Raw genomic sequence first — 17785 nt, 5'->3', positions numbered from 1 at the left:
AGTGTGTCCATGAAGGGTCAGTTCACGGTGTGAGCGCAGTGACCGTGCTTCCTTTGGCTCTTGAAGCGTCTGAGAAGGGACCCCAGGCCCCTCGGCCACAGAGGGCCGTCCACAAGGGGTGGGCTGTCCACGCTGTTCTCTCCGTGTCATCCCATTGCTCTGAGGGACAGAGTGCGTCCAGACAGAGGGGACAGTCCCCGGGAGGGAGCACCGTGCAGAGCCAGCAGGCAGGGGTGGAGGTGTCGGCTGCTTGGGCGTCCCTGGGGCCAATGCGGCCACCTCCGTCCTGGCAGGAACAGTCTGCGGTCCCACAGCATGGGGGCCGAGTGGGGATCCCCAAGAGACCTGTAAATGCAGGGTCCCCACGAGAGAGGACCAGCATCTGGTCATCCGTGTCGCTGAGGGCATGACCCCAGCCTCCAGTAACCTGATCAGTGAGGCCGGCCCCTGACCGGGCAAGGAGGCGGCCCTGCGGGCAAGGCGGGGTTTCGCAAGTGGGAAATGCAGCCCCCACCCCTCCAAGGGCTGCCATGCTTGGGGCGAGCAGAAACCTCAGAACCAGGCAGAAGGTTAACATTTTGGTTTAGGTCGGAATGGACTCTTCGACACTGGGATGTGAAAGCTTTAATATCCAAAAATACGATGAAAAGCTGGATTCTGGCAGAGATTTTGTGCGTGGCTAAGAGAGCAGGTCCACAGAGCACCCCACGCACAGCCAGCACCTCAGGGGACAAGGTGGTCCAAGCCCAAGGGACTTCGGTGGCTGCAGTGCCTCAGGCTGGGTGCTCTGCACCCCATCGGGCCCCTACCTCCCTCGAGTGCCTCCTGGGTGTCCACAACTGGAGAGGGGACAGCTACTCAGCATGGGAGGCCACCGGCCTGCTCCAGTTCCCAGCCTCACCACGGATGCCCCCCAGAACCCACAGGCCGGCGCTGGGGAGGGGTGAGTCCGCGTCCAGGGCCCCTGACTGGCCTTCCCACCGCTCCTGCTGCTTCTCCAGGCTGTGCATTTGCCCAGCGAGGCCAGGAGCCTGGGCACCTCGGGGCAGCGAGCAAACAAAGATGCAGGGAGACAGTGGGGACAGGGTCCCCCCGGTGGGAGAAGGGGCTCCCCTAAACGGCAGGGCTGGGCTGGGACTGCAGGAACCAGTCTGCACTCACGGTTTCAGTGCAGACAGTTAGATGACAGGTTGATTAGCAGACAGGCAGACAAAATAAGGACCAACTGAACGTGTGTGTGTTTTATATTCAGAAGGCCCCCTTCACATTCTCTGCCCTCCCCACAGCCCGGTGTCCTCTTGCAGGTGAGGACTTGCCCAGGAGACACTGCCTGCTGCCCTGGACGCCCCCTCAGGACTCAAGATGGTCACTGGTGCCTCAGACCCGGTCACTGTGAGCCTCAGGGCGGGAGCAGCTGGCCGAACCCTGACAGCCCAGTCACAGGGGCGCTGAGGAGGAGGGAGCTGTCCACACGCCGAGGCCAGCACGTGGCGGGGTCAGGTGTCCCAGGGAACCGGCCAGGGCTGTGTCAGCACATTGTTGTGGCTGTTGGAGCCTCCAGCCCTCAGAGTGGCCAAGGGTCAGCCCCAAGGCTAGTGGTCTGTGGTCTCCAATTTAGCATTGTTGGCAGAGACAGGAAACACTTCGTTTGTGGAGGAAGGAGCCACTGGGTCTCAGCCTCCCCATGGGTGTCCCTGTGGGGAGCCCTGGATTCCTGGGACCTCCCTGCTCATCCTAGGCCCCCGGGTCTGTGCACAGCATACATCTGCTCCACACATCTGCTTGGGGAGGGGGGGGCGGGTGTGTGCAGCTCCTGGGGAGGAAGAGCACGGGGCCTAGAGGGAGCTGGCACTGCCCGCTGAGGTCCCTGAGCACCTGCACCAGGCAGTCCGCCCTCCACTCACTTGCTCAGCCACCCCTTGGAGGCCCACTGAGCACGGGGCCGTTCCCCGGGGGAGATGGGGGATACTGCCATAAATGTGGCACAGCCTGCCCTTGAAGACTTCAAAACCAGGACAAGGATTAGATGTGCCAGAGCCTGCCCGCCAGGCACACCCCCACGTCTGCTCCCACATCTACACAGCGACAGCAGGGTCACATGGGGCAGGTGTGTGGACCAGAACCTCTCAGACCAGCGCCCACGTTCTGCTGTCCCGGGACGGCTGAGGGGAGGACCTGGCCTTTGTCCAGGCTGGGCAGATCACTGCTTCGGGGTCTTGTGGCCACCTAGGGAACCTGCCTCCCAGACCTGCTCCCCCACTGCCCGGCCGAGCTGCCACCCTGGACAGCCCAGTCCTCCTGCTACAACCCCCACCGCCCGCCCACCTCTGCCGGCTGCCCCCCGCCCTGACTCCCCCACCACACCAGGAGAGTCCCGGGAGGCCGTGGCCTTTTCCCATGGCTGAAGTCTATGAATGATTAATGTTCCTAAATTTGCTCTCTTAGGAAAGCTGGGTTTGTGTTCACAGGAACCCCATGTCCCGTGGAGGGAAGCAGAGAACAAAGGGGGCCTGGGACACATCCCCGCCTGTGATCAGAGGTCCTGGAGCAGAGTCCCGGGGGCGGGCTGGGCCTGAGGCCTGAACCTTATGTACATAGTTGGTGATGGGGGCCCTCCTGCAGGAAAAATAATGTTATACATTCTTAAGTAGGTATGCAGAAAAACACTTAGAGGAAAACTTAAAAACCATCAAGTCACAGCTTTAAAAAGCTGGCGAATAGTGCAGACCGCCACGGAACTCCGAGGCACTTCGGTCAGTTCTTCCGATTGCACCCCCCTGTGTTTTCTGGCTGCGTCCTCGACCCGGCCCTTGACTGGGGAAGACACGCCCGCTTTCCCCCAGCACCTCCTCATCCTGAGGTTTAAGGCGCCGGCTTCCCTTCGCAGCGTGGCCCGGGGAGGGGGTGCGGGGGCTCCTGAGCTGCAGGCCCCCCTGCCCCCAACCCTGGCCCCGTGCCAGCTTTGTTTCTCTTCCTGTCCCCACGTCCTTCCTGCACTGGGGGTCTGGGTCCCCAGAGACGTGACCTCTGGCTGCAGGGGCCCTCCTGGAGGCCCCTGCTGCCCCCGTCCAGCCGGGGCCCTCCTGGAGGCCCCTGCTGCCCCCGTCCAGCCGGCGGTGACTGTGAACCTCCTGGCTGTCTCCCACCAAACCCGACCTCCCCACTAGCAGGGCCCCGACATGCCCGCAGATTCCGCCCGCGACTGCGGGGAGGGTGTGGAGTGCACGCTGAGTGGAGAGACAGCGATCTTAACTGCTTATGGTTAAAAAGCCCTAGTTCTGCACATTTTTTGAAAGACTGTAACCATGTGAACACCACCAGTGGGGCCCAGCGCCTGCGCGTCATGGCCTCGTGGTCAGTTCACCCTGCCCGGTGCAGTGCAGCGCAGAGGCCCAGCTCTGAGTCCCCGCCATCAGAGCCTCCTGTGAAGCCTGCCCCTGGGGTGCCCGGTCAGCTGTGGAAGGGCAACCCCCACCCCCGCCCCCGCCCCCGCCTCAGCCACCCTGCTCCTCTCCTCTGAGTCTCCAACCACTTGCAGCCGTCCTTGGAGAAAGGATGCCCCGGACATGGATTCTGTCTCCCAAGAGGGAGAGTGGGAGGGTGACATGGCCACAGGGTGCAAAACACTTCATGGAACAAAGGGGGCTGGCAGGACCGGAGCCCTGGACTCCTGGTCCAAGACCGTGAGGGCGAGGCCCCCGACACAACCGCTCCCAGGTCGGCTGTCATGTCCCGCGCAACCGCCCTCAGGGGCGGTCTCCACCGCAGGCTGCTGCTCCATTGCACCAGGTCCAAGGGCAAACAGGCAGGTACCTTCAAAGCGCAGGTTCCTGGGTCCCAGCAAGACATGGTGGTCGGCCCAGCTCCGAACAAGCCCGTAGGTTCTCGTGAATTAGACCCGCCAGCATGACCTCTGGCCTCCTCTTCCCCCTGCCCAGCTAGGGTAGCTGGTGGTCGCGTCTGTCCAGCCGACACTTTCCTGAGCCATCTGCACCCTCTTCAGGGTCCAGAGGAAACCTGGGTGGGTGTCCCTCTTAGCCCTGACAAATGGGGAGGGAGATGTGTGGGGGCTCCCACCCCCCACAGCCCTGGGGCCACACTCCCCGGACAAGGTGAGTGGGTCCATTTAGCAGGCCCCGCACCAGCCATGACGGCCCTTCTCACAAACCCCTTTCCCTGCCAGCTGACGCCTGTTTTCCCGGGTGTCTCCTGGTATCTGCTTTGCCTGAGACACCTTTGGGCCTAATTGACGCCAAAAGAGAAGGTGGTTCGTCTGATGTTCCTCTCCTGGAGAGGGGCTGCCCCCCTCTAGGCTGCCGCTTCCTCCGGGTGGGGAGGGGGCCGTGGGGAAGGGGTTGGAGACCACGCGAGGTCCCTCTTGGCCTCTGACTGTCCTCCACGTGCCCTGACCACCGGAGTGGCTCACAGACACTTGGCACAGTTTTCTGTGTCTACCCAGGCACAGAGGAAGGGCAGAAACGGAACTCCCAGCCTCGCCCTGGTGGTTTCTTGGGGTCAGCCAGAGGTCCCTGCTGCCTCTCATCTGCCAAGGACACAGGGCGCTGGCCACCCTCAAGATGGGCTGTACCCGGGTGACAGAAGAAAGGGCAGCCTGGACGTGGGGCTCTGACCTCACCGGGAGGCCAGTCGGAAACCACACGGGTGAGCACCGGGCCATCCCAGGCATGCCCCAGCCCGCCCCCCAGCAGGCTCACCACAAGGTCATGCCCACCCCCACCCCCGCTTCCAGGCCTGACCCGCACACCCAGGTCTGTCCCTGAGCGTCCTGCAGGCGCGGCAGCCGCCCTCTGAGGAGCCAGAGCGTGCAGCCAGCGCCCTCTCGTGGCGGCCGAGGGACGGCCGGGGCCGGGGACGGGAGCGCAGCTCTGAGTCCCAGCTAGGAGCTCCACGAGGGCATCCGGTGGAAGTGTCCTTCCACCAACCCATGTCGACTCGCCACGTCTGCCCACATTCGTGTGCACACGTGTGCTTGCGTGTGCACGTGTATGGGTGTGTGTAGGTTGCGGCCCCAAACAGCTTATTTCAGCCCCACCCTGACGCCTGCCGCCCCTCCCTGACACCTGCTTTGTGCAACAGCAAAGCAGCCTGTGGGGCTGGGCTCCTGCTCCCAAAATTCCTTTAAAGGGGAAAAGGTCATCCTGGACCCTGGATCAGGACACATGCAAACTCATTTTTTTTTCTCATAAGGGCCTGTCTCAGCATGATTTTGGAAATTCGCGGGAAAGCAGGGCTCAGGCCCCCACACCTCCGGACGCCATCTTCCAGGCCCAGACCACACTCAGGCTCCCCTCCCTTGCCACCTGCCCTTGTGGCACCAGGCTCGGTGCCCGGGGCAGCCCCGGGCGAGTGGGTACCTCCTGTGGGGGGAGACCGAAGGGCAGCCCAGGAGGTCCAGCACCACGGCTGCTGACCCTGCCCTCACCGTGCTCCGTGCTGGGAGCGCTTCCCCATCTGCCATCTACCCGGTGCCGGCACCTGACCTGCCTGCGGGGAGTCTGTTCAGTGAGGGGGTGCTGGGGAGATGAGGCTGCCTCCACCGACCCCCCGCCCTCCCTGCCTGGCCCAGCCCCACGGCGGCGCTGACCTCGGCAACCCCACACCACAGATGAAGGTAGGTTTCTTGTCACCTTTTAAAAAACAAATAAGATAAATCTGAGCTCCAGGGGGCAGGGGCTGTCACCCCCCAAGTCCCTCTGTCCACACAGCGCTGGGACATGGAGGGTCCTCACGGGGGGAGGCCCCCAGTGGCCAGGAGCCCTCCCTATGTGAACTGAGGGCCAGCGTGGCCTCCCGGCCGCCCCGCGTACAGGTGCGTACAGGGGCCACCCAGGTGCAGACACAGATGTGTGTCCAGCTCTTGTCACACGCGCACAGACAAGCTTCCCTTCACAGAAAGGGCCACCAGCGTCAGCTTGGCTGCAGCCCCACCCCACCCGGGACTCAGGCTCCACCCGGCGCCAAATGAGCCTGAGGTGGACTCGGCCCCACAGGGTCCTCACAGCATGAGCAGGACAAGGAGGGGACGACGTCTTGGGCTCTCCGACAGTGAGGCACAGGTCAGCGCGTCCAGGCGAAGACGGCAGCAGGCGTGCGGGTGCGGATCTTGTGTGAGGGGAGAGGACCCACAGGTAGAAAAAGTCTCACCACGCCCAGGTGCCTGTCACCAGCCTCGGGCTGGAGGGTGGTGGTACCCACGGAGTTCCACCTGTTCGGAGCGGCCCCTCTTGGAGCCTCTGCAGGGCACGAGGCAGGGGTCCCACCTGCGGTCAGGAGGCAGGTGAGATGCAGCGCCAGCTCTGTCTCTCCATCTGGGGACACAAAGCCAGGCTGATGCTGGCTCCCTCCACCGGCTGGAGCCACTCCGCCCCATCCACGAGGTGGATGGCTTCGAGGACAGCCCCCTGCACACAGGGCCCTGGACGCGGGGATGGGTGAGGGGAAGCTGCCCTGACTTGGAAGGGACAGCACAGCACAACTACAGCAGCCAGCCCTCCCAGCCACGGACCTGCCCTGGCGCTCCTGCCCCCGGTGCGTCCCCTGTTAGAAGGACACCTGGCTGCTCACTAGCCTCTTAGCGCTCCGACAGCACAGCCTCCAGCGAAGGTCAAAGTCCCTCAACACGCTTCTCCAGAAATCGCTGCAAACCTGGCTCAGCTATTCAGCCGCTTGTGAGGCCGGCTCGAGACGGTGCAGACGTGGAGGGCGGGGCGGTGCAGCCCCACCTTTGCCCGCACCTCCCGTCCAGTCTTCTGATTTGGGGAGGAGGACCATGGCAGTGAAAGGCCCGGAAGGGTGACCAGTGCTGACGCAGGCTGGGTGCCCCGACGTCCCGCTGCTGACAGGCCATGGCTCCCTCGTGCGCAGACACCCTTCTGACTGGATGGGCACTGGCAGGAAAAGGGACACTGTTTTAAAGTTGGCCTTTTGACTGGAAAGGAGGAACTCAGGCTCTGAGCCTCGTGCACCTGTGCTGGCGGGCTTCCTTTGGGAACACCCTTTGATGTGTTCAGCGTGGGATCACTTCCTCTCTAGCCTGCCTCTCCCACTTCCTGCTGAGGATTCACCCACTTCATGGGACCATGTGGCCACGTAGCCGTGCAGTTCCAGGCCAGGTGCCTCCTGTGTACACGTGGCAGATAGGGTGGGCTCTGCTGGGGTCCTGGGTGAAGGAGCTGGGCCGACGCCCCACAGAGGGGCCTCTGTCCTGTGCACCCAGGACTGAGCAGCAGGAGCTGCAAAGGGAGTGGTCCGGGGAAGCCTGTGGCCAGGGAGGTGACAGTGATGGTGACCTTGAGCTCAAGGACTCCTGGAAGGCTTGCTCCATTGGTCTCACCATCCATTGGGTCGGTGGCGGGGGACCCCCAGGGGTCTCTTCAATGCCCAGAAGAAGCTAAGACACTTTCCTTCTCAGGGTACAGCCAGCACAGGCCTCACTCCACTGCCTGCAGTTTGGACTGCCAGACCTGGCTTCTGTCTCCTGGAGACCAGTATGGAAGGAGCTCGGATCAACCACAGTCCACACGGCACAGGAAGTGGGACACGATCATCACTCCAGGTTTCACGTCAGAGAGGGCTCCACACCTCCGACAGGTGAGGACGCAGGAGGAAGCGCCAGGTATAGAAGATGGGCCAGACTCCTCAGTCAACCAGGTGGTGGGCGGTGGGAGCCTCCCGGGCAGAGAGAGGTGAGGGGCAGGTGTGGCCCTGCGTGGCTGGAGCCCCACGTGCGCGGAGCTGTGCGGTGTGGGTGGAGTGGCGCCGCGAGGCATCTATACCACAAATTCCTCCGGGAGGTGGTCCTCCCTGAGCAGGTCCACGGAGAGGCCATCCACGGACCTCCTACCGCAGAGGAGCTCGGGCGCGGGGTCCAGTGCGTGGCCGAGGGGACCGCTGCGCGGTGCGCGGCGCGGGGCAGGTGTGGGGCGCACGTCGTCCAGGCTGCGGCTGTGCTGGTCCGCACGGTCGGCCGCCGCCTCCGCCTCCAGGATCTGCAGGGAGAGGCCAGAGGCGAGTCTGGTACTTGGACGCCTTCCTCTCCCCTCCAGTTCTGCCCCTGTCCTGCCCACAGTTAACACCGCCCTCGTGCCGGCGCTCTGCGCCCGCCGCCCCAGGCCTTTGCACTTGCGGTGCCCCACTGGGCATGCCCACACGGCTTCCACCCGTCCCCTCTGGACTGCCCTGCAGAGTGGCCCCTTCTGAGGGTTCCCCTCACCTCTGCACCCACAGCGCCCACCCTGCCTGTCTGCGTTATAACACCGGTGGCCTTGGCCACTCGGCCTGGCCTCCTCCTTGTGGGCCCTCCCTCCCCTGCGCGCCTGTCCGTCACCGAGGCAACTTCCGCGGGAGGATGCTCAAGTCTACGTGTGGCAGCCCCCGCCCCCGCGGCAGAGCCCGCCGCCTCTTCCCAGGGAAGCTGCGGCCACTCAGTCGGGCCACACAGCCCTGGGCTGCTTTCTTTCGCCCTTATTGGACTTAGATTGTTACTATGTGACAGGTTTTAGGAATGAGCCCTGGGAGTGTTCTCCGAAGTCAGAAACAGCCCACTCCCCGCCCCCTCTCGCGTGAGGAAGCTTGGCCAGAGCCCCAGCTCAGGGCAGGTGCTGGGGTCCCGACCACGCTGGGGTCCAGCTGAGCCCCCACCACGCTGAACTACGTGAACTAACCCTCACTTCTCAGCCGTGAGGGCCTAGGGTGGGAGGACCACGCATCCCACAGGAGGGCGGGGCCAGGCGGGCGGGCCGACAGACCCCAGCCCCACTGGCACCTGGGGCTTCTCGCCCCCTCCTCCCTGTGTCAGGTCTGTCCCTCCCTTTGAGTCAAATCACACCCTGAAGGATGGCTTGGATCAGGGGTGAGAGAAGGTCCCTCTAATTCACTGCCTTTCCAGGGGCACCACCCTCCTACTCCGGCTCCCCAGGTCAGCTCTGAGCAAGGGCAGGAACCTCCAGCCCCGCCTTCCTCTGCCCCACCCCCCAGAACCACTGGCTTTGGCCCCTCCCCTGCTCCTGGGGGCCGAGGAGCTCCACCCCAGAGCCCCGCACTCCTGGGGCCCGAGCTGCCCTGGCAGTGCTCACACTGCCCACCGCCTGGGGGTGTGCAGCCAGGAAAGACCCCCAGCCTCCACTGTGAGCCCAGCTCTCAGGCCCCAAGGCTGATGAGAACCAGCTGCCAACCTGCCTCACTGGTGCCCCACTGCCCAGCTGCAGTTGCAAGGGGTCTCCCAGGGACCCTCCAGTGGGCCTAGGGCCCCTGAGGGATGGGCTGGAGCACAGGGAGCAAGAGTGAGCACCTACCTGGTGCAAGGCCTCAGTGCTCCGGCCCCTCATGCTGACCAGTGTGACCCGCACCACGGCCAAGGGCTGCTGGGGAGAGGCTGTTGACAGGGGGAGGGTGCGTGAGCAGGGCCTGGGGACACCCGCCCGCACTCTGCAGAGGACGGCCTACTCCTAGGGACCCAAACTCAGATGAGACTGGGAGCCTCTGTGGCCCGGGCAGCCCCTCCGCCTGGCCTTAGGGTCCCGGAGTGGTGGGACTGCGACCTCGGCCCCCCACTTGCAGGCCATCTGCGATCCCAGACACCGCTGTTACACGTACTCCCCACGCGAGGTGTCTGAGTCCCCTCGAAGGAGCCACAGTTTTCCTGGGTGCACTGTGGGCTCCTCGGCTCAGGCGGTCTCCGCCTGTCCCAGGACCTCTCCCTGCAGGGTCCCTGTTGGACTCTGGTCCCGCAGTGCTGCCCTGTGGAGACCCAGGCACCGACCCCCGACCACCCGCTCACAGGGGCCTGTCCTGCTTTGGCTGTCCAAACGCCCTGACGTCTCAGCGACACGGGCACTTCCTGGGCAAACACTGCATCACTATCACTGCTCGTGCTGGACTGCAGACCACGCACTTGGACAAAACCTCCATGCAGGAGGCCCACCCATCCTTTACCAGTGGGCCAGACGTTCGGACTCTACAGGCGGACACAGCAGACTGACAGAACTGCCTGACACTGTGTGGCCTTGGGTGGCCCTGGGTGACCAGGCCTCAAGGCTGGTCCCCAGAATCACCTGTTGCGTCCATGCTCAAAGGTGCTACAGGTGCTCAGGGAACAGCAGCCCCTGTGACCTTCCTGGGGTGACAAGGAAACCACTTCAGAAGCTCCCCTGAGGACAAGGAGCTTGCACTAAATCAGAAGGGCACGTGAGCCTCGAACTCTGAGAAGTGCCTTCTGTCACGCGACTTCTACTGACCCCTTGCAAGTAACGAGAGAGAAATGAGGTTGAAGGCTTTCCGATGGTGGGAGTGTTAACGAGGGACACTGGTCAGCCCAGGCTCCCGACGAGTGACAAGCTGCAGGAGGGCAGAAGGACTGCCACCCACCACGTCTGGTAGGGATGGCCCTGTCCTGTCTCTGCCACCAGGCCCGTGGCTGCCCCATGGTGGAGGGAACCCCTGTGTGACAAGGTACCCAGAAATCAAGGCCATATGCACCCTGGCCTCTCTCCCTCTGAGTGATGGCCCACCCGGGGCTGGCCAATCAGCACGCTCACCGTCTCCTGGGTCCTGAGTGTCCCCTTCAGGCCCACCTCTGCCGCCACCAACTGTGCCACGGCGGCTCTGGCTGGCACGGGAACTGCAGGATGGCCCCTCCCCGCAGGGCGCCGGGGCCCTGATGGGCTCATCCACTGACATCTCCCCCGGCCCCATGGGCCCCCCCGGCTGGGGGTCCACCTCGATGCCCGATGAGTGGGAGCTGCAGTGGCTGTCGGCTGAGAGGAGGGGGAGCTGAAGGGGTGGATGCTGGCTACCACCCGCTCTGTCCCCGCAGCCGGGGGAGCCGGGGGAGCTGGGGGTGCCGGGGGCAGCCCTGCCGGCCAGGCCCAGGTCCAGGCCCAGCTCCTGCTCCAGCCCCAGCTCCAGCTCGTCGCTGACGTAGGACTCCCGGTAGCACTTCTTTTCTGTGCCGGGAAAGGAGGGGCAGCAAGGGCGTGAGAACAGGTGCTGGAGGTGGAGGAAGGTGCAGCCACGTTCCTGGAGCCGCCAATGGCCAAGGGTGGCCCCGGGGTCCAGCCAAACACCATGTGCGGAGCTGGCACCAAGCTCCCGGAGATGAGGTGGGAGGGGAGGGCAGTGTGGTCCAGAGGTCAGCTATCGCCTGGGCCCCAGGGTGGAATCTGTCACTTGAGCCAGTAACCTCCTCATGCAGGCTCCTGCACCCACCGCTCTGGGGCTGTCACGCCACCTCCATCTGAGGGACCCCAAGCAGCCCCGGACACGAGCAGGCGTGCACGCACATGCACAGTATGCGCGCACAGCCGGGGCGTCCCAGAACCGCCGGGGGTTACTGCAGCCCTAGCCCAGGCCCTCCTCTCCACACCTGGAGAATTCTTCCCCAGAACCCCCAGTACCCTGGCCCCCCATGTTTAGAATCGGGCTCCAGGAGAGCTGGGGGAGGTGGGGTCACCACCACCCCCTGCCAATCCCACGATGGGAAAACATGGTGCAACCCCAGCTGCTGTGCCCAGAGCCTGTGGCCCAGACCCCAGATGGAGGGGGCGGGTCAGGGGCCTGGCCTGGTGCCCACCTTGCACCTCCTCCAGCTGCTGCAGCCGCCGTAACGCGGGCTGCAGGGCGCGGTGCAGCTGGTGGCTGTCGCGGAGCAGGCGCAGCAGGTGGCTGGAGCGCCAGGCGCAGCCCGTGTGGTACACCAGCTTCCGGGCCGGCGGCAGCCCATCCGGCCAGATCTCGAACTTCTTCCCCTGGACAGAGAAGAGAGGGACTTCACGTTACAGGAAAACCACGTGACAGCAGGAGACACGTGTTCTAAACAAGCCAAGCCCCCTGAGGGGCAGCTCCAGAGGCAGGACCGGCTCCCCGCCCGGACGCCCCCAGGCTTGCCTGCACCTCGTGGGTGATGACCTGCCGGTCAGTGCCCTGGAGGAGAAGGCTCTCCTGGGCTCCTGGGGGCTGAGACCCCCCCCCCTCAACCCCATCAGACACGCACCAGAAACGCCAGCTTCCCAACACGGGACCAGGGGAAGTCGTAGAGCAGCTGTGGAGCGTGGTGTACCTCCTGTGGGACAGCAGAAGCGGCCGTGTCCTCAGGGTCAGCCCTCTGGGGGAGGGGAGGGGACAAGGGGGGCACGCAGGGGGAGGAGGAGGAGGGGGAAGGGGAATGGCGACGGGGCCCTGGCGGGTCACCTGATAGACCTGCACTCCTTTGAGGGTCAGTCCAAGAACAACGGTGGGTCGGTCTTCCTTTTTATCCTGAGAGGACATGGACAGCAGAGCGGTCTAGAGCCTGGACCTGGGGTGTCAGGCTCCTTGCGGACCCTCCCTGGTGGATCTGGGGTGCCTGAGGTCCACCATGACCCGGGCTGAGGCGGGGTCTCCAGGCCACTTCCCATTTTCCCTCTAATGCTGGGTGGGCGTCCTGGTCCCAGGACGGCTGTGGGGACACTGTCCCTCCTGTCGGGGGTTGGGGTCCTGGCCACCCTGGGGCCCTGCTCGTTGGGGAGGTGTGCCCTCGGCCTGAACCGCCGCCGTCCTCCTGGCCTCCCCGCAGGCTTAACCTTGTACAGCCTGAAGAAGTGGACGGGCACGTCCTCCAGCCGGCAGGCCTCCCTGATGAAGCGCAGCTCGGCCTCCTTGGGGCTCAGGCCCCGCTGCTCCCGGTGCAGGGTGGGCGCGTGCCTGAGGATGTAGGCGCTGCCCCTCTTGGTGATGATCTGAGGAGGGGCCGCAGGCCGTCGGGCGCCGGCTCCCCTTCCCCGGCCCTCCCCTAGGCCCCAGGGACACTGCCCTGGGCGGGGCACCAGGATGGAGAGAAGGGCCCCCACCGGGCGGAGCGGCAGGTGCTCACCCACTGCGGGAAGTAGGCCTGGGGCTGGAAGTACGGCCCGCGGTGCGCCGGCTCGCGGTGGTTGCCCAGGTCGGCCTGCAGCCCGAGGGCCGCCAGCAGGAAGTAGGCCTCCTCCCGGTGGGCGCACTGGGACCGCAGCACCCGCTCCTTCAGGTGGCAGTAGTACAGGTGCCGGGCCGCCTTGTCCCTGGAGGACCCAGGTGGGCTCGGGAGGGGCCGTCCCCCGACAGCTGGCGGCCCCCCTGCCCAGCCAGGCTGGCCCCGGGCTCCCGGCCTCCCTGTGTCCCCCCCGCCCCCGGCCACGGCCCCACTGCCCTCGGGCCCGTCGCGATGGTGGCGCAGGTGGACTGGGGGCCGCCCCTGCTGCTGAGAAGTCAGGGGAGCCCACTCGGTCGGCAGGGCTCCTGGGACCCCCAGGACATGGCAGGCCTAGTTTACAGGAGCACGGGCCCAGAAGGCAGGTCCCTTTTTTTCTAATTTTCTAACACGCCCAGGGAGCAGGGCTCCGGGGGGAGCAGGCCCGGACCTTCCAACACCAATGGCCGTGACGGGCCCATAGCACAGGGTGGCCACTCCCTCACTCCAACCTGCCCTCCATGCTCTCCCCTCCGTGACTTTTCCAGAACTGTCCACACCATCGCACATGCCCCTTCTTGCCCATCTCTCTGCCCGGGAAGGCTCGGTGGGGCCCTGGCCTACTGCACCCGCTCAGGGATCCTGGGACAGGGCCTGCTCACCAGCCCCTCGTCTGGGAGGGACTCAGTTCCTGGGTTGTCTGGGGAGTCTGTTTGTCCTGCACACTCTGGTGCGGCTCCCTCGAGAAAGCAGCCTCCGGAACTCAGATGGAAGCCCGTCAGGTGTGCCCGCCCAGGTCACCTGTCCCCCCTAGGTGGGACGGCAGCCGCCGTGCAGCGAGAGCAAGAAAACCCCAGCCAGGAGGAGGACAGAGACCCTGAGGCCCTCCCAGCTCATGCCCAGGGAAGCCCCGCCCTGGAGAACAAAAACACCCATGTTGGAAAAAGTCCTGTCTTTCTACCACGGTCTCTTTATGTTTTTTAATGAAAAAGAACGACTGTCCCCACCCGGCCGAGCACCTGCGACACCACATCCCTGCAGGTTGTCCTCGCCCGGGAACCTGCTTGGGTCAGAACCAGCCCACGGTTACCTGATGACCCTTCCGTCCTCCACGTAGTACTGCACCCTGAGGAAGGCCACGAAGGGGGCATCGGCCCTGCCGCCTTCCTGGGAGGGGGTGTGGGGAGACGGCCGCCCTGAGGCCTCGGGGGAGGGCAGGCCGCCACCTCCGCCCCGCAGACCCAGCCCGAGCCTTAAGCTCAGGTCTGTACTGCTTGCCGGGCAGCTCGTGGCTTCACGTCACTTTGTTCAAAGGAAAAGCCGAGTGAATGTGGCCCAAAACGTTCAAGAGCGTCCCCTGCCCCCAGCGGGCTCCGCACTGGACTCGGGGCAGTGGTTCCCCCCGCCCCCCGTCGGCATTTGCACTTACTCTGTGCATCTCTCTCTTCCAGTCCTTGGAGAAGTACTTGCTGAGCTTCTGCTCCAAGTCCACAAAGACGTACTCGCCGTCTGAAAAGAGAAGCAGGGCCTTCAGCAGAGCCGGGAGGGGCTCACGCGAGGCGGCGTCCTGGGGGCGGCAGTCTACCAGCGTGCCGGGGGACGGCGTCCAGGTGCCAAATGCCGCTGGCTTCCCAGACGGTTCCCAGAGTGTAGGGATATTGGCTACGGAGACCTAGATGTTGGACCGAGACTCTGAACTGGGACCGAGGCTGCTACACGCTGCAGACACAGCCTCAGAGGGCGGGGGCAGCGCGGCAAGACACGTCCAGGGGTCTCCCCTCAACCAGCGGTCCCTCTCCCAGCTGTGGAACGAGTCCTTTGAAGACAGAAGTGCCTTAAACCTGGAACCAAATACGGCGACTTCAAGTCAACAATGAGGTGAACGAGCCACACGGAAGGGGGTCACTGGACATGCTTCTTTCTAAATTCTGTGCTCTGTGTTTTTGGAATATTATGACCATGTGTTTTCTTTCCAAGCTGGAAAAAAATGAGATTGTCCTAGTGAGGAGCCTGAAGCCAAAGTCATCCCTCCAGTTACTCTGGGAACCAGGCGACCCGCAGGCCCTCGACAGCAGGTACAGACAGGGCAGGGCTGGGGTCCCGCTAGTGCTGGCCTTGCAGGGGGGACGAGGGACAGGGCTGCCCACGCCACCCAGCAGCCCCGGCCTCGGGAGGTATCTCCAGGTCACCAGTACTCCCCGGGTCCTGACAGGCAGCAAGGCAGGAGGGAGGTTTGCTGTGTCTCCCCATTCTCACCAGGACAGAACGTTGCTCCTGCTGTGGCCTGAACTGTTCCCCCAGATTCACATGTTGGAGCCTCAACCCCAGGACCTTAGAAAGTGACTGTGTTTATGATGGCTGCCCCATGGCCGTCACATTGTGAGAGACTCTATCTCTCTTTCTCTCTCTCTCTCGATTTCAGCACAGACACCCCTTCAAGCACACACACCCTGCTGTTCGTGCCTTTCTGTGATGACAACAACTTTGGTTCCATGAGGCAGAAATACGTCTAGAACGAGATGACAGATGTGTGACACTGACACACTTCCTTCTCCCCAAATAAATCAAGCATCTGAGAAACACTCTTTTCCTGACTTGTCGTCTGTGAGGACCCGGACACGGAGCCCGGCATCCAATGGCTGAGAGGGTGGTTCTAGACAAAAAAGAATCAAACTGGGGCAAAGCTACCCATAACTCAGCTCTCCCTGCACAGTGGGGAGAGTCCGCTAATACAAAAATTTGGCAGCACAACCGAGAAAAACAGCAGAAAAGGGGGTTGTCCTGCGCTCCATCCCCTCCCCTGGGGCCAGCCTGGGCGTCTGACACAGAACACCCCAAATCCACCCCGGGGGAGCCTGGCTGAGTCTAAATGCAGGAATTCCCATCAGGACTCCACCTTCCCAACCCTAACCCGCCTGGTCCTTCCTCGCGGCCCGGCTTGCTTTCCCCTCTCAAGGGACTCGGTCACCCTGAGATGGAACCTCGGGCTCCAAGGAGAGCCCGGCGAGGATGGGAAACACCCCAGGGACAAGCCCTGCCCCTCATCTCTGTGCCCGGGGCCCTGACGGGTCAGGCGGCCCGACCACAGACCCTCCTCTGCTGGCCACTTGAGGGAACCGACATGGGGAAAAGAGCCGGGACATTGCACAAGGGCCACTGTGCAATGCATTGCACAGCTGACTCTCTTGGAGAAAGACTTAAAAATCTGCAGGACAAGCCGCTATGGGAGGGGCCCGGTCTTCAGTGCCCCGTGTTCCCATCCCTCACTCGTGCCCCGACCTGGACACTGGCGAGCTTGTCCCCCGCCCACTGAGTCTCTCACACACGCAGCCCCTGGGCCACCTGCTCTGTCCCTGCCCTCATCCCCCCATCCTAGGGTCTGCAGAGGCCTGCAGTGGGGGCCACAGAGGGAGCCCAGGACGGGAAGACAAGGCAGGCTGCCCACACCAGGCTGCCAGCAAAGCCACTCAGGGGTTTGCGCACATCAGACACACTGGCGGCCCTGTCAGGCCCGTGGCTCTGCAATGGACCCCTGTGGACCAGCAGACCCAGCCCAGGGTGCCAGCTCCCTGCTCTCTCCAGAAAGAACCAGCGTGAACGACAGTCTGCCCACCCTTGTTCTCCTGAGGGGACTGTGTGAGTGTGCAAGTGTGTGCGTGTGTGTGGGCCAGGATGTGTGTAAGTGTGTGCATGGGACTGTGTGTGAGTGCATGAGTGTGCCAGTGATTGTGGGAGTGTGTGAGTGCATGCACACGAGCGTGTGATGTGTGTGTGTGTGTGTAAATGTTCATGTTTTGTGCGTGAATACTTGAGTGTGTGAATGAGAGTGTGTGTGAGTGTGTGTGAGTATACAACTGTGCGTATGTGTGAGTGAGCGTGTGTGCACGTGTGTGCTCAGATGCAGTGAGGAGGAGTCGCCCAGACGGCCGGAGTGCCCGCTGGAACACGTGGGCACCGAGGGGCACCAGGCCGAGGCCCAGGGTCTCCTTTGGACTCTCCCCGAGACCACCCACTCCTGCCCAGGGAGGAGGCCAGGGCCTGGGGTCGTCCGGGCTGAGCTTGCTTACTTCTGACCACGCTGAGGCCAAAGAAGTGGGTCTCTCTGATGCTGGTCTTGTCACACACCTGCTGGAAGAGCTCGCGCCCGGTGGCCTGCACCTGCAAAAGGAAAGGGGGTCGGCGCTCAGGGCGCCGGCTGGGGCGGCCCCCAGCAGCGGCGGGCGGTCCTCAGAGCGGGAGACCACCGAGCGCGGCTGGTGCGCTGGGGGGCCAGCTCGGGCTGCTTCCCACCCAGCGGAGGCAGCGCTGGGGTCCCTGATGACCTCCCCAGCTGACAGCATGACGTCCCCCCAGCTCAGTGGGCTGCCCGTGAGAGAACGGTGTCTGAGAGGGTGTGGGGGCCTGGAGGCCGTGCTTGACCCTGGGGCAGGAGCCTGCTCCCTCTGCCCCTAGACTGTGCACTCGGGGCATCCAAGGATGGGGGTGGCGGATGCTCTGTGGCCCCGACCTCGCGTCCCATTGGCCTTTTTCCTCACCCTAAGCCAGGCAACCCTGAAAGTGGGGCTGGGGCCTGGACACACCTGGAGGGGTGTGTTGTGCATGGGGAGGCCCATGTCCCCTCCAAGCACCCCCTCTGCCCACAAGTACCCCTGCCGGGCTTCAGGCCCCAGGCTGAGCCCCCAACCTCATCACCTTCTCCCTTCTCCCGGCTCCCACGCCGCCCCCAGGCTTGGGAGCAGGTGTCTGTCCTCTGTGCACACACAGGGAATGGCTGCCGCCTGGCTCAATGCAATCTATTATCCAATCTATTACCCCTTATCCAAAAATACTTCATTATGCCTA

The 17785-nt window shown here is 63.9% G+C and overlaps 2 protein-coding genes and 1 long non-coding RNA gene across 26 annotated transcripts in view; 2 read left to right on the top strand and 1 right to left on the bottom strand.

Annotated features, from left to right (window-relative positions):
• KIF25 (kinesin family member 25) overlaps window positions 1–4602 on the top strand; it is a 44532-nt gene extending 39930 nt beyond the window's left edge. For 6 of the 10 annotated variants that reach the window (XM_074367975.1, XM_074367974.1, XM_074367976.1 and 3 more), the window contains 2 exons: window positions 588–943; window positions 1305–4602. In XM_074367975.1, coding sequence (XP_074224076.1) covers window positions 588–943; window positions 1305–1396 — 448 coding nt within the window. In that variant the 3' untranslated portion in view covers window positions 1397–4602. Of the gene's footprint in view, window positions 1–587; window positions 944–1304 lie in introns of those variants that run through there. The other 4 variants (XM_074367977.1, XM_074367979.1, XR_012508440.1 and 1 more) reach the window with 3 other exon arrangements.
• A 1031-nt stretch (window positions 4603–5633) lies between these two features.
• The window catches only part of FRMD1 (FERM domain containing 1), a 30652-nt gene continuing 18500 nt past the window's right edge, over window positions 5634–17785 (bottom strand). For 6 of the 14 annotated variants that reach the window (XM_074367983.1, XM_074367987.1, XM_074367993.1 and 3 more), the window contains 11 exons: window positions 17011–17101; window positions 14373–14452; window positions 14034–14110; window positions 12869–13055; window positions 12579–12734; window positions 12208–12273; window positions 12011–12079; window positions 11591–11765; window positions 10557–10964; window positions 9315–9394; window positions 5634–8009 (listed from right to left, as the gene is read on the bottom strand). In XM_074367983.1, coding sequence (XP_074224084.1) covers window positions 7791–8009; window positions 9315–9394; window positions 10557–10964; window positions 11591–11765; window positions 12011–12079; window positions 12208–12273; window positions 12579–12734; window positions 12869–13055; window positions 14034–14110; window positions 14373–14452; window positions 17011–17101 — 1608 coding nt within the window. In that variant the 3' untranslated portion in view covers window positions 5634–7790. The remainder of the gene's footprint in view (window positions 8010–9314; window positions 9395–10556; window positions 10965–11590; window positions 11766–12010; window positions 12080–12207; window positions 12274–12578; window positions 12735–12868; window positions 13056–14033; window positions 14111–14372; window positions 14453–17010; window positions 17102–17785) is intronic. The other 8 variants (XM_074367994.1, XM_074367995.1, XM_074367988.1 and 5 more) reach the window with 6 other exon arrangements.
• LOC141578309 (uncharacterized) lies at window positions 7478–15525 on the top strand. Of its 2 annotated transcripts, none has more exons than XR_012508443.1 (4): window positions 7478–7611; window positions 14395–14821; window positions 14921–15018; window positions 15366–15525. It is a non-coding gene; the product is annotated as an uncharacterized LOC141578309 (long non-coding RNA). The 2 variants fall into 2 exon arrangements; XR_012508444.1 differs by lacking the exon at window positions 7478–7611 and adding an exon at window positions 11750–12112.

Source organism: Camelus bactrianus, chromosome 8 (assembly GCF_048773025.1).
Source record: "Camelus bactrianus isolate YW-2024 breed Bactrian camel chromosome 8, ASM4877302v1, whole genome shotgun sequence".
In the NCBI taxonomy this organism is placed as follows: domain Eukaryota; kingdom Metazoa; phylum Chordata; class Mammalia; order Artiodactyla; family Camelidae; genus Camelus; species Camelus bactrianus.
This window is presented reverse-complemented; position numbering and strand designations above follow the sequence as displayed.